General features: G+C 41.5%; 1 protein-coding gene across 3 annotated transcripts in view; it reads left to right on the forward strand.

Moving 5' to 3' along the window:
• Positions 1–12077, forward strand: part of PTPN14 (protein tyrosine phosphatase non-receptor type 14) — a 180134-nt gene that overhangs the window by 83607 nt on the left and 84450 nt on the right. For all 3 annotated transcript variants that reach the window (XM_077902127.1, XM_077902125.1, XM_077902126.1), the window contains exon 3: positions 509–678. In XM_077902127.1, coding sequence (XP_077758253.1) covers positions 509–678 — 170 coding nt within the window. The remainder of the gene's footprint in view (positions 1–508; positions 679–12077) is intronic.

Here is a 12077-nt window from a genome sequence, read left to right on the forward strand (position 1 = left end):
AAAAGAGTGAATCAGTTTTCTGTTAAAATCTGGTACTGTATGGAAATATTCTACAATGTGGAGGCTTTCAGCTGGCAGAAGGTTTTGTCTTAGGAGTTGAGTCATAACTTACTTTGCAGCAGGTGCAAGAACTGTGTTTGCCGCTGCCAGCATGTTCCACGTGAGATGGTGAGGCATTCAGAAGGCACGGGAAAGCCAGCCTTGGGAGCCTAGGAGAACAGCCAACACTGTCCCCACTTTGCACCCACCCCCTTACCAAACATAGGTGCGTCGGTACCCACATGTACCCAGTAACCGTGGGTATAAATACCGCGTCGGACACTCAGTGTGGATTGTGTGCATGTGGTTTCTTTTAGCTTGTCCCAAAGTTAGAAAGCAAAAGCTGGATCATTGTGTATGAGCTGGGAAACCAAATATGACATAAGGTGCTGGAGTCTTGTATTCCCTTTCAGTCTTGGGGGTACCCCTTATAAAGCATACACTGATGTTACTTTACCCTTTTATCTAGACGCACTACTTTGGCCTTTGGTTTCTCAGCAAGAGCCAGCAAGCACGATGGGTGGAGCTGGAGAAACCTCTGAAGAAACATCTGGACAAATTTGCTAATGAGCCTCTGCTTTTCTTTGGAGTCATGTTCTATGTGCCAAATGTGTCATGGCTTCAGCAAGAGGCCACAAGGTAAGTGCATTTTTTCCTGTGTTCCGTATAAGGGTGTGGATTAACTGTGAGGCTTCAGATGAAGTAGATGAGCAGGTTGATTTAGGGATGTGTATGTGTAGGTGTGTGTAGTGGGGGAGAGGGTGGAGTAGCTGCGGATTGCTTACCAGGTTCTTTTGTAGCTTTAAAATTGAAGTTTGAATGCATGGTGCTAATAACTCCAGTGGTTCCCCTATGATGCTAGTAAGGTAATCATCCTGAGGCAGTAAAATATGATGTCTAGCAGCATGGAAGTATAAGTTGGAGACCCTGGGTAAAATAGATGTGCTAGAATTTAATAAAGAATTAACAACCTAATACTTGTTTGGTCTACTTTTCCCCTTAAAAAGCTCCCAAGCGAAATGTAGCATCAGAATTTGGATTTTGAGGATTGAGAAGGTAGCTAAAGAAGATGGGAGCAGAATTGAGGAGGACATTGAGAAGGGAGAGTATTGCTCATCCTCAGTTACATAAGAAGAGACAGGAAGCCATTGGTAGAGAGGAGACCTGGGATTGACCCTACCCTCTTGCTCATTGGCTGTATGCTTGGAAGAAAGCACCGACCGTCTTTGAAATGATGCTTTTCCCTTATCTGTAAAGTGAGGGGTTTGCAAATGTTTCTAAAGTTCTGCAGTTCCGTGAATGAAGAAGCTGGTGTTGGTTGGTATTAGTACAGTTCACTTACTGGTAAGAGTTTTCCATTAAAATATGAATTTTCCATCCTCATCAAATGGTTCTTTATGGTAATAAAGGGAATTATATTAACCCTCTGTTTTTTTAGCTTTTACTTGAATGATGGCATTCAAAGTACTTGGGAAGCAATGCTAGTGACACACTGAGAAGGAGCAGTATTGTACTTGATTATTGCACGCCTAGTTTCTTAGATTTAAAATGTTTAAAGCAAGAATACACTTAAACATTTTTGTATGCATTTGAAGGTGATGGTTTCCATCTTCTTTTTTTAAAAATCAAAAATTATTGTGAAATAGGTGGTATTTCTCTCAGCAGAGGCCATGAAATAGCTCACAGCCTGACCCAGAAAATTTCAGGTGTCGCTCATTTGAAGCACTTGGGTGGATGTTATACACCATTTTCAAGTCTTTTCACTTAATGTAGGTTCCTTTCTGGGTAAGAAGTTATTAACTCCTCAAAATGGAACAGTTTTCACTGGCTCCTGAGATCTCCTTGAGTACTTTACACAGTGTCAGGAACTCAACGTTAGATTAATAAGTACTTGCTGATTTGTGGTTCTCAGACTATGAAATGCAAGGCAGTGGGTAACGAGGATGAAACATGGACTATAAATTAATGCATACTGAGCAAAGTTCAGTCTGTAAGAAAAAACGAAGTGGTGTTAACTCTGGACAGACTTCTTCTGTAAGGTCTATTGTTGAGGAAGAGCAGTTGAAGTAAATGGTGAGGGCTCAGAAATTGTGCTTTATGAAGTTTAAAAAGATTGGTTAAGCTTAGAAAAATGAAGACTTGCAAGAGTGCAGTAGCTGCCTCTGGATAGTTGAAGACTCTTGGGGGCAGGGAATTCTGTGTTAGCTCTGGAGCACAGAATTTGGGCCAGTAATAAAAGAAGTGCAAGGAGTTGAAAGACTTTAGTTATATGATTCAACACAGGAACACTGTTTCTAATAATTAAAGCCATAAAAAGGTAGAACAGCAGACTTATAAAAGGGTGAGTGCTCTGGTTTATGGAAGTGCTGTGGCACTGAGTGGATAGTCAGGGTGGTATTTGGGAGAGGAGACCGCTATATTGGGTAGGGTGTTGAACTAGATCAATAGTTCTCAAAGAGACCAGGGCTTGCTATATCATAATTATGTGGAGCGTTTACTGTAAATGTGATTCCAGGGCTGTAACAGAAGTCTGAATTGGAATGTCTGGGGCTGGGAATCAGGAGAATATATTGTTTAAAATAAACAGTATTCTTCAGGCGGTTCTGATATTATCCAGGCTGGGTAATTAGCAAATTAATTAACCTCTAAAGCTCTTTACAGTTTTAGATTTGCCAGGTAAGTAAACTTCATGCCAGATTATTCACTGTCGATATTTGCATTCATAAGCTGAAATGGAAAGTGTTGAAATCTCAAAAATGGAGTTATAGAGTAAGAATTATGATGGTAGGGGTTATTGAGACTGGAGATCAGGAAGGACTTCTTTCCTTTTTCTTTAGAATTTCTTTTTTACAGGACACCTGGGTGGCTCAGTGGTTGGGTGTCTGCCTTTGGCTCAGGGCGTGGTCCCTGGGTCCTGGGATCGAGTCCCATTTTGGGCTTCCCTCGAGGAGCCTGTTTCTCCCTCTGCCCATGTCTCTGCCTCTCTCTATTTCTCAGGAATAAATAAATAAAATTTTTAAAAAGAAAAAAAAGAAAAATTTCTCTTTTACTCAGTTAGCTTGGTTCATTTCAGATGAGTTTTGATAAGGAGTGAATGAAATCTTTTCCAACCCAGGATTTTGAAACAAACTCTGTTACTGTCATTTGATCAGAAAAACTAACAAAGAAATGAAAACTTGAAGGATATTTTTACACTTAAACATGGAACCAAACTGTATAGATGTAAGGTACAGCCCTCTCTTTGTGGCAAAGGATATTTAAAGGTAGGAGCTATGTTAGGGTGAGGAATTGTGAGTTTTCATTTTTTATTTTTCCCCCCAGTGTTGCAGAAGTTTTTGTTGCTTGCTCCAGAAGGGCCCTAAAAGTGGAATGTGCCAAAGGATGTCAGAGCAAGTGAATGAGGGGAGATGAGAAAATAAGAGAAAAGTATTGTAAAAGTACAGAAAGGAAAATTGATGGAGAAAGAAGAGAGAATGGCATATACTTGGGAAGTGACCCAGGTGTGATTCACGAGATGTACCACAGGTTATGGGCGAATGGACTAGATAGGGTACAAAGGAGATCTGGTTTGGATGGAATACCATTGTAAAATGCGCAGGGTTTGGTGTTAGAGACCAGTAAATGAGCTGCCCTCAAGGTGAAGAATGCTACTGATGGTCATCAGGAGCCTTTGAGAATCTGAGCCTTCTCGGGAGGTTTCAGAAGCTTTGGGGTCCGAACCGAGCACTGAAATTGTCTTCCAGGCAGAGCAGCCAAAGAAGAAGCAGTGGTGGTAGGGCAGGATTCCAGAGGAATGTTTCACAGAAGGCCCCAGCAGCATTCATTAGGAGCGGGTTAGTGACTAACTCCTCAGCCATTCGCTGTTATCCAAGTTACCAGGCATCTCAGGTGGAGATGTGTTTTGGCATCTCCGAGAGCACCTGGGATCTGCACCTCTGACACAAAACAGTTAGTCTTTGTGATGCCCTGCAGAGTGAGATATTTGCATAGATTAGAAATAGGAATCTGTCTTTCATTGTGGGCAGCCCTTTGGAGGAGGCAACCATTCAACCATCTGTGCTTAAAAAATAAGCCTTTGTCTAGAGCCAACCAAACTTGTTTTCACCCAACACATGTTTGTAATGGTTCGGCTACTTCTGTTTGAGAATAAAACAGGTTCTATAACATGAGTAGGGCCCAGCCATTTCTTCTTTCTGAATACGGACAAAGAGTTTAGAATTAGTGGTCTGGTTGTTTTGAGGGTGTATGTGAACCCACATATATCAAGACACATAGCAGTGGGAAGGAGGATATATTTAACAGTTGTGTATTTCCTTTTTTGTCCTCAGTGCCATTCTTGAAAACTTGCAGTTTAATAGAATACTAGGAACAACACAACAAAAATTTGAGGATGATGTTGATTGTCAACTATCTCAGAAAAGTGATTGACTTTATTAAAATTATCAGCTCCAGATTTTTTAAATTAGAAAACTGAGCAGCTCTGTTCTTTTTTGACATTAATTTTGACATGCTGTGTCTCATCTCACCTCCTGGGTATGATTTTTTGAAGAACAAACCTCTTTGTAAGAGAAGGACGTCTGCCAAAATACTGTGATTGCATTGGAGGAGAAATGGACAATTCAGGCCCTACCTTTAGGTGATAATTGAACAAGAAGACAAAAGATACCAAAAGGAGGACACTCACAGGAGAACACAAACATGGGGGAAAAAAAATCTCTGGATATTCTTACAGAAGTGCGAAAAAGCTGATACAAAGAACACACTAGTAGACAGATGGAAGATGAGTCATGAAACCATAGGAATTAAAGAGATTAAGACCAGGGTTGGTTAACCCCACTCCAAAATGTAAGATACATTACCTTGGGGCTTTAAAAATGTTAGTTTTCCCACTTTGGTTAAAATGACTCAGGGGATGGGACCACCATAATTTTTTCCACTTTGCTTTGCTTCTCCTATTCTTTTGGGCCAGCTCCTCTGTTCAGCAAAGGGACTCTTGCTAGCAATTCCTCTTTTCCCGTTATGTTCTCCTCCTGACTCAAAGGAAAGATTTTTGTAATGTGTTTTAATGATTTGCGTAGCAACAGGCTCAGTATAAACACAGGGTTTTCAGATTTGTCTGGACACAGAAGGAAAAAAGATGGTTTGTGAGAAGTGGAGAAATTCTTCGTCAAACAGAAGGATACTTAATAATAGCAAGGGGAAGCCAGAAAACTGCTGGCCAAGGTTCCTGCTTTTAGTTGAGGTCTGGGGTTTTTTCCAAGTCTTTCTCCAGTATGGAAGTGCCTCTTTAGGTTTTTTTTTTTTTTTTTTTTTTTTTTCAATATGAAAGAGAAAACTTTTAAAAGAGCAATTTGTTTTTTCAGGGTGAATTTTGGTTTCAGAGTATAAGTCACCGACCAATGCCCTGGTTTCTAAAATGTTTAATTCTCATTTTCTTGTTAACCAGAATATGTTTGTCTTTGCATTACTCCCTGATGAGTGGGATGTTTGCCCCATGCAGAAGAGCTTTTGATTGTCCCCATGAAGTCAGATCACCTTTTGGAGTCTCTTCCTGGACAGGTCCAGAGCCTGCCAGTTGAGGTGGGGCTACCTGCCCTCCTATGGTGAGTGCTGTGGAGAGGCAAAGCCACTTCTGCCACCAGCACGGGGTGCTTACCTTGACCAGGACTGTCTTAGCACATCTGGTACATCTGGTGGTCACTCTAGAGCTGTGGGACCTGTTACAAGCTCCCTCCATCAAGAGGGTGCTTCCTCTTTGTTTGCTGCACCTCTCGGCCTCCATGGGTCTCCCTACTTTTCAGGCTCACAGTTCTTCTATATATTTCCCACCGTGTCTTAGGCACCTAATAATGAGACTGAATTCTAGCCTATTAGGTACGCCCACCAGGAATTAACAAAAAGACTTAAAAAGTACTTAATCTTTGCTTGGGCCCATAGAGGGCATTCTTCTGTGTGTGTGTGTGTGTGTGTATTTAAGTGAGAGAGAGAGTGGGAAAGCAGAGGGGGAGGAGAAGCAGACTTCCCACTGAGCAGGGAGCCTGATGCAGGACTTGATCTCAGGACCCCAAAATCATGACCTGAGTCAAAGGCAAATGCTTAAGCATCTGAGCCACCCAGGTGCCCCACATTCTTCTATGTTAAATGAAGTTCTTTATCTGGGAAGAACTTACTGGGCAAGGGTGTCATTCCAGTCTCTAGGAATAAATGCCCACATTGAAAAGCACACGGTTCAGGTATCCTAGAGAGGGTCAGGGCATTTTTTTTGTGACCGTGCGTGACAAAGGGGTTAGGTGATTCCATGTGTAGACTCTGATGGGGCTCGTTCCCTCCAGTTACGGATTTGAGTCTGAGGCATAGTGATGGCAAAGCCAGATCAGATGACTCCTTACATCCCCATCAAGGTCCAAATGGTGTTTGGATTTTTGGTTCGGTTTGGTTTGGTTTTGAAACTAGGTTTCAGGAAGTAGTTCCAGTGACCTTACAAAAGCTTTCTTCACCTTTCCTGTCCTGTAAATACCCATGCTTTCCCCGGGGAGCCTCTCTCTCTCTCTCTCTCTCTCTCTCTCTCTCTCTCAGAGTGCCCTGAGTGCTATTGTAAACAAGTCAGCCCTTAACCAATGTTTAAAGTGTCTCTTTTAAACGCTCTAATTATGGTAATGTTTCCATTTCCTTTTACAACACCATTTATTTTGTTCCTCCGGTTCTTTGAGTTCTTTTATTATTTTGAAATGTCATTTTTAATGGCTAAAGTTTACCCATGGGCTGGGAAATAGGGACTCCCTTCAAGTCAGACTTAAGATCCAGCAGGAGTCCCCCATAGATAATATAATTGCTGAGAATGGCAGATCTTCCTCCTGGCCAGCTCCAGCTGGTGAATGGGAACTTGTTTCCCTCTCTCTCTCCACACCCCCCTCCTCTCTCCTCTTCCTCCTCCCCCCCTTCATCTCCCCTTCCTTTCCCCCCTCCCTTCCTCTCTGTGTGTGTTGATGGTTGAGAACAGAGCTGTTTCTGCCAGATATTTTAGATATTTTAAGATGCTGTTGTTACTAGAATTTAACCTTAAACATTATTCTCTGTGGGTAATGTATCATTTGATGAGAGGAGAAAACTAGAGAGGACGACAAACTGACAAACCGTGAGAGACTCTCAACTCTGGGAAGCAAACAAAGGGTTGTGGAAGGGGAGGAGGGTGGGGGGATGGGGTGATAGGGTGACAGGCACTAAGGAGGGCATTTGATAGGATGAGCACTGTTATACTATATGTTGGCAAATTGAATTTAAATAAAGATGATTTTTAAATTACTATATAGCATTAACTCTTAATGCAAGAAGAGCATTTCTGGAAATTAAGACAAATAAAAGATGATGTGACCTGGCCAAAGAAAAAAAATGACTGTCTCTAAGGAGCATCCTCGAAGCTCTTTGGGAAGAGCTGCTTCCCAAAAGAAGATTAGTTGATGACAATGTCAGTTGCTATTCGCATTATTTTACATTTCAGCCATATTAAGGACCTATGCTGTGTCAGGGTTTTACTAGTCAGGGACTGGAAGAAGGAACAGATCGCCACAATCCTTTTCTGCAAAGAGCTAGGGTCTCCAAGCACTTTTTATTTCATTTCCATGTATTTTATCTATTGGGTCGATCCTTAAAGCTTACGCTGCTGACCCTACTGGCTTTCTGGAGAAGACTTTCTCACTGTTTTGGTGAAACCCAGAGAGCCTGGCATGTGTCTCCCACTGGCCAGCTTCATGGGCCTGTAACCTGTGCAGTAAGTTGCATAGTCCCGAGCTCAGAAAGGCCCCGCACTTGGTTTAATGCTCTGCTGTAGCCCCTCTTGAAATTTATAATAATTTTTGAAACACCAACTCTACATTTTTTATTTTTCACTAGACTCTGAATTATGTTGCCAGTCCTGCCTGGGAGAGCCTATTTCCATCTCTGTTCATTTTCTTCTTCTTGTTTTGATGTTACCTTATGATTTGTTCTCAGTTATGGGTGGATCTGAGTCTACTCTGATGACCGTGATCAAAGAGAAAAAGTAAGAAAACAAAAAACAAAAAACCCTGCCATGGAACAAAAATAACATTTTCACTATCTATGCAAATATGAAAATAGAAATGTGGCCCTGGTAACCATTCCTCCTCCTGGACCTGACTCACTGGAAAATCCTGCAGAGTCTGGGAGACTGTTATAATATCAATTTAATTTCCTTTATGGAAGGTGATTGATTAGTGTATCTCATTCCTCAACTAGGATTTCTTCATGTTTTGCTGGGAAGATGTCTCTGCAAAGTTTCTATGTTTCTTGATTAAATCAAGGGTGCACCTTAGTCCCTGCTTAATTGTTCATGTCTGCCAAATGCATAGGGCTGGTTCTTGCCCAACTTCTAACTCTCCTGTTCCTACTGTTTGTAAGACATGTAAGGAGGTTGGTAGCTATATTAGCAACCTACTGCCATTAGAACAACAAAGTATAGACAAAGTGAAATTAACCCTTAAACATAATTAGTATGTATGTAAACCCATATTAGTATGGGGTTTTTTTTAAATGTTCTTTGCCTTTAGGGGAGAGAAGACAAATAGTAATACAACTTCAGCATATTTTAATAATATCACTTAACATTATTATTCATTGTAAGTGTCCTATAATGCATGGAAAATGAGAATTTCTTTTTTTTAAGATTTTATTAGAGAGAGAGTAGGAGAGAGGTGGGGGGGGGAGGGGCAGAAGGAGAGAGAGACTGGCTCTGGGCTCAACCCCAGGATCCCTGGATCCCTGGATCATGACCTCAGCTGAAGGCAGATGCTTAACCCACTGAGCCATCCAGTGCCCCCAAAAAACGAGAATTTAGCATCATTTATATTTCAAAAGAAGCTCTGACATTTGAATTTTACCCTTTGTAAAGTGAGGTATACTTACATATGTCTTAATCATGAGTAAAGCAAAGTTTCCTCAAAATAGGTGAAGTAGTATACTTCAAAAAGCCTTTGCTTTTAAAGTGTTAAAATTACCTTATTTGTAATCCTATGGTTGATGTATGTTTACCAGTAGTTGATGATCTAGCCTGAACTTTTCAAAAGCAAACAAATATCATTTCTAGTAAGCCATTTTGAAAATAACTTAATTTCTGAAGCAAGGGTTATATTTCCAGTCTTCATGTATTTCTTGATTTCCAAAGATAGATTTATTCATTTGTTCATTCGCTCAGTCATTGATTCCAAATAGTTCTTTATCAGAATTACATTGCAGAAGACTGAGAAGGATTCCACATTTGACCCAGGGAATAACACAGATTTGTAATAGAGCGTGGACTAAAATTTTAGCATATTCTATTTTTTCAAAAGCTGAGTAGGACATGATGATCCCACACAGCACTGTTTACCTTCAGCTGAGGGGTGGAGAGAGGGGAAAACAAACAAAAGCTATGTATGGGAAGAGGTGTTTGGTCATGTCAAAGCATGCCAGCTATGCTTTATGAATTTTTTAAAGACATCCACTTCCTTATGAAGGATTCTTAGGATTTGTAGGGGTATCATTATAATGGGTGGGATTGCCAATAGTGTGTTAGTTTCAAAATGGGTTTTTGAGAATCTTAGGAGAAGAGGGAAACACAGAGAGTAAACACTTTTGAGTCCTCTGCTCTACCTTTTTCCTGGAATCTCAGGGCTGGGATCTTAGGTTGGGGTTAAAGGGGTGCAGAAAGAGGAGAGAAGTGACAGATGCAGTATTCTCATACATAACAGAGACCCACGGTGCCCGAACAGCAGCAGGATCTGGAAAGCTCAGAATCCTTCACTGTGCTTTATGGTATCGCTGCTGTCTGCCCCAAATACCAGACTTCCAAATCTCCTCTGTGGGGTTCTGTGCAAGAATGTAGTTTACATTCCATCACCTGATATAATTTAATAATAGTAATAATGACAGTGGCTAGCATTTATGTTCAAGGCGCTATGCTAAATATCTTCAGTGATCATCTTTTTCAGTCCTCACCAGAACCTACGAATGGGCATTCTTACTATCCTCTGAAAAAGATTGGTTTTCTAACAGAAGTTTTATTACCCACAAGTAGAGATTTCATCCATCAAATAAACTGAATCTTTTAGGTTCCATTGCCAGAGAAATACATATGTCCATATGTCCCCCTACTTCCCAGCTTTACCAGAGTAACAGGGAGGTTTAATTTCTACTGAAGTGTCAACAAAGAAATCCAGACAGCTAACATTCCTGTGAGGTCAAAGGTGGTAAACTGGTACCATGAGGGTGGATTCTGGTTGCCCGGTAGGTTTTGTTGCACCTGGACCATTTTTTTTAAAAAACTGAATTTGGATGCCTTATGTATAGGCATATGCCAAGCAATCTGTGCCACTTCCTGCCCTGCCCACAGTGTTACAACATTTACTCCTGTCTGTAACCTGCTGGTCCTATAGGCATTTAGACAGCCCTTGATTCGTGTACTGTCTATACAACTTCTCTCGGTACTTGGGTCAACCAATACCTTTGCATTGGCCCACTTGGTTTTATGCCACTCAGCATCTAACTGTCTTAATACTGTGGCCACCTATCAGAGACTGTAGCTGGATCTGGGAATATCATTTCCCTCAAGCCCACATTTGAGAACTGTTTCTGGGGATGCCTGGGTGGCTCAGTGGTTGAACGTCTGCCTTCGTCTCAGGTCGTGATTCCAGATGGGGTCCCACATCAGGCTCTCTACATGGAGCCTGCTTCTCCCTCTGCCTCTGTCTCAGTGTCTCTCATGAATAAATAAATAAAAATCTTAAAAAAAAAAAAAAAGAAAACTATGTTTCTGTGTAAAATTACTCCAGGGTGCTAGATTCCATGGTCCTGTGCAGATATAGCTCAGGTTTTTCAGATTTCCTCTTCTTATTGCTTTTTAGTATCTGCATCATTCTGATTACCCATCAACGGTTGTTCCATCCAGAAGACAGGCACTAAATGTTCTGTAGGCAATAAAAAAAAAAAAAAAAAAGTCACTAAAATCTTAAGCAAACACAGTCTATTTGAGAAAATATAGTTTGCCTTATATCAAGACAGATCAAGCTTTACTAGAACCACAGTCACATCTAAATACAGCACATCACACATGCCGATGGAGAAACGGAACCAAGGACATTAAAGGGACTTCGCCCATTGTCACACTCTGTCCCTTGACAGACACCCGACTCTTGGCGAGGTGCTGAGCCGGTTTTAGGTGAACTGAGCAGGCAGGCATGGCATAGCCCACGGATAAGATTCATGTAAACTTCCAGAAGGCCCCTGCCCATCTCCCCCTCCCTGGCCCTGCTGCAGCGAGGACACTGCAACTGGAAGAGATGAGTTCTGTCAAAGGGAAGGAAGTAGTCCAGACAGAAGAAACAAAGTGTAGAGGAAAACAGACACTTCTTTGAATGGAGTCATTTAAATAGTGCACTTTATGTAGAGCTTGGAACTAAGATGGGTTTTATTTAATGTTTTTATCAGTCATCTGCAGCCCTGGGCACCGAGGGAAAGTGCCAAGCTTTCAGATGACACTCAGCCCTTTGGAAGAGTGGAAAATTGAGACTTTGGAAATAAACAGCAGAAAGGTGTCAGCGAGTGTCGAGTTACCAGGTGCGACCATGAAATAACGAGCCTGCTTTCAGGTGCAGTTTGGGAACGCCAAGCAGAGGAGGCGTAATCTGGAGGGACGTGTTGCAACATGTTTCATTTTACCCCATCCGAACTCTGTCAAGGTCAGCCCTTCAATCTTAGCCTGCAGCTGGGGAGAGAGCATCGATGGTCCTGCCAGGGGAAAAATGTTTCCTGCCAGCGTAAAAATGTGTTACTGTTATTCAGACCAAAGCCCAGCACATTTTACGTAAGTTGACCTAAAAGCAAGTCAGACACATGATACTTTAATAGAAACTCGCGGAGATAAAGCAATGTGAGAAACACATGTTTTTGACCGGGACAGATGTTTTGAAGGGGGTAGTCAAGACATTGTTGATGGTGACTAAAGAAAGAAACCTGTAGATCTGAGGAAAACTGGAAGAGTTCACATG

The sequence above is a fragment of the Canis aureus genome, chromosome 6 (genome assembly GCF_053574225.1).
Source record: "Canis aureus isolate CA01 chromosome 6, VMU_Caureus_v.1.0, whole genome shotgun sequence".
NCBI classification, from domain to species: domain Eukaryota; kingdom Metazoa; phylum Chordata; class Mammalia; order Carnivora; family Canidae; genus Canis; species Canis aureus.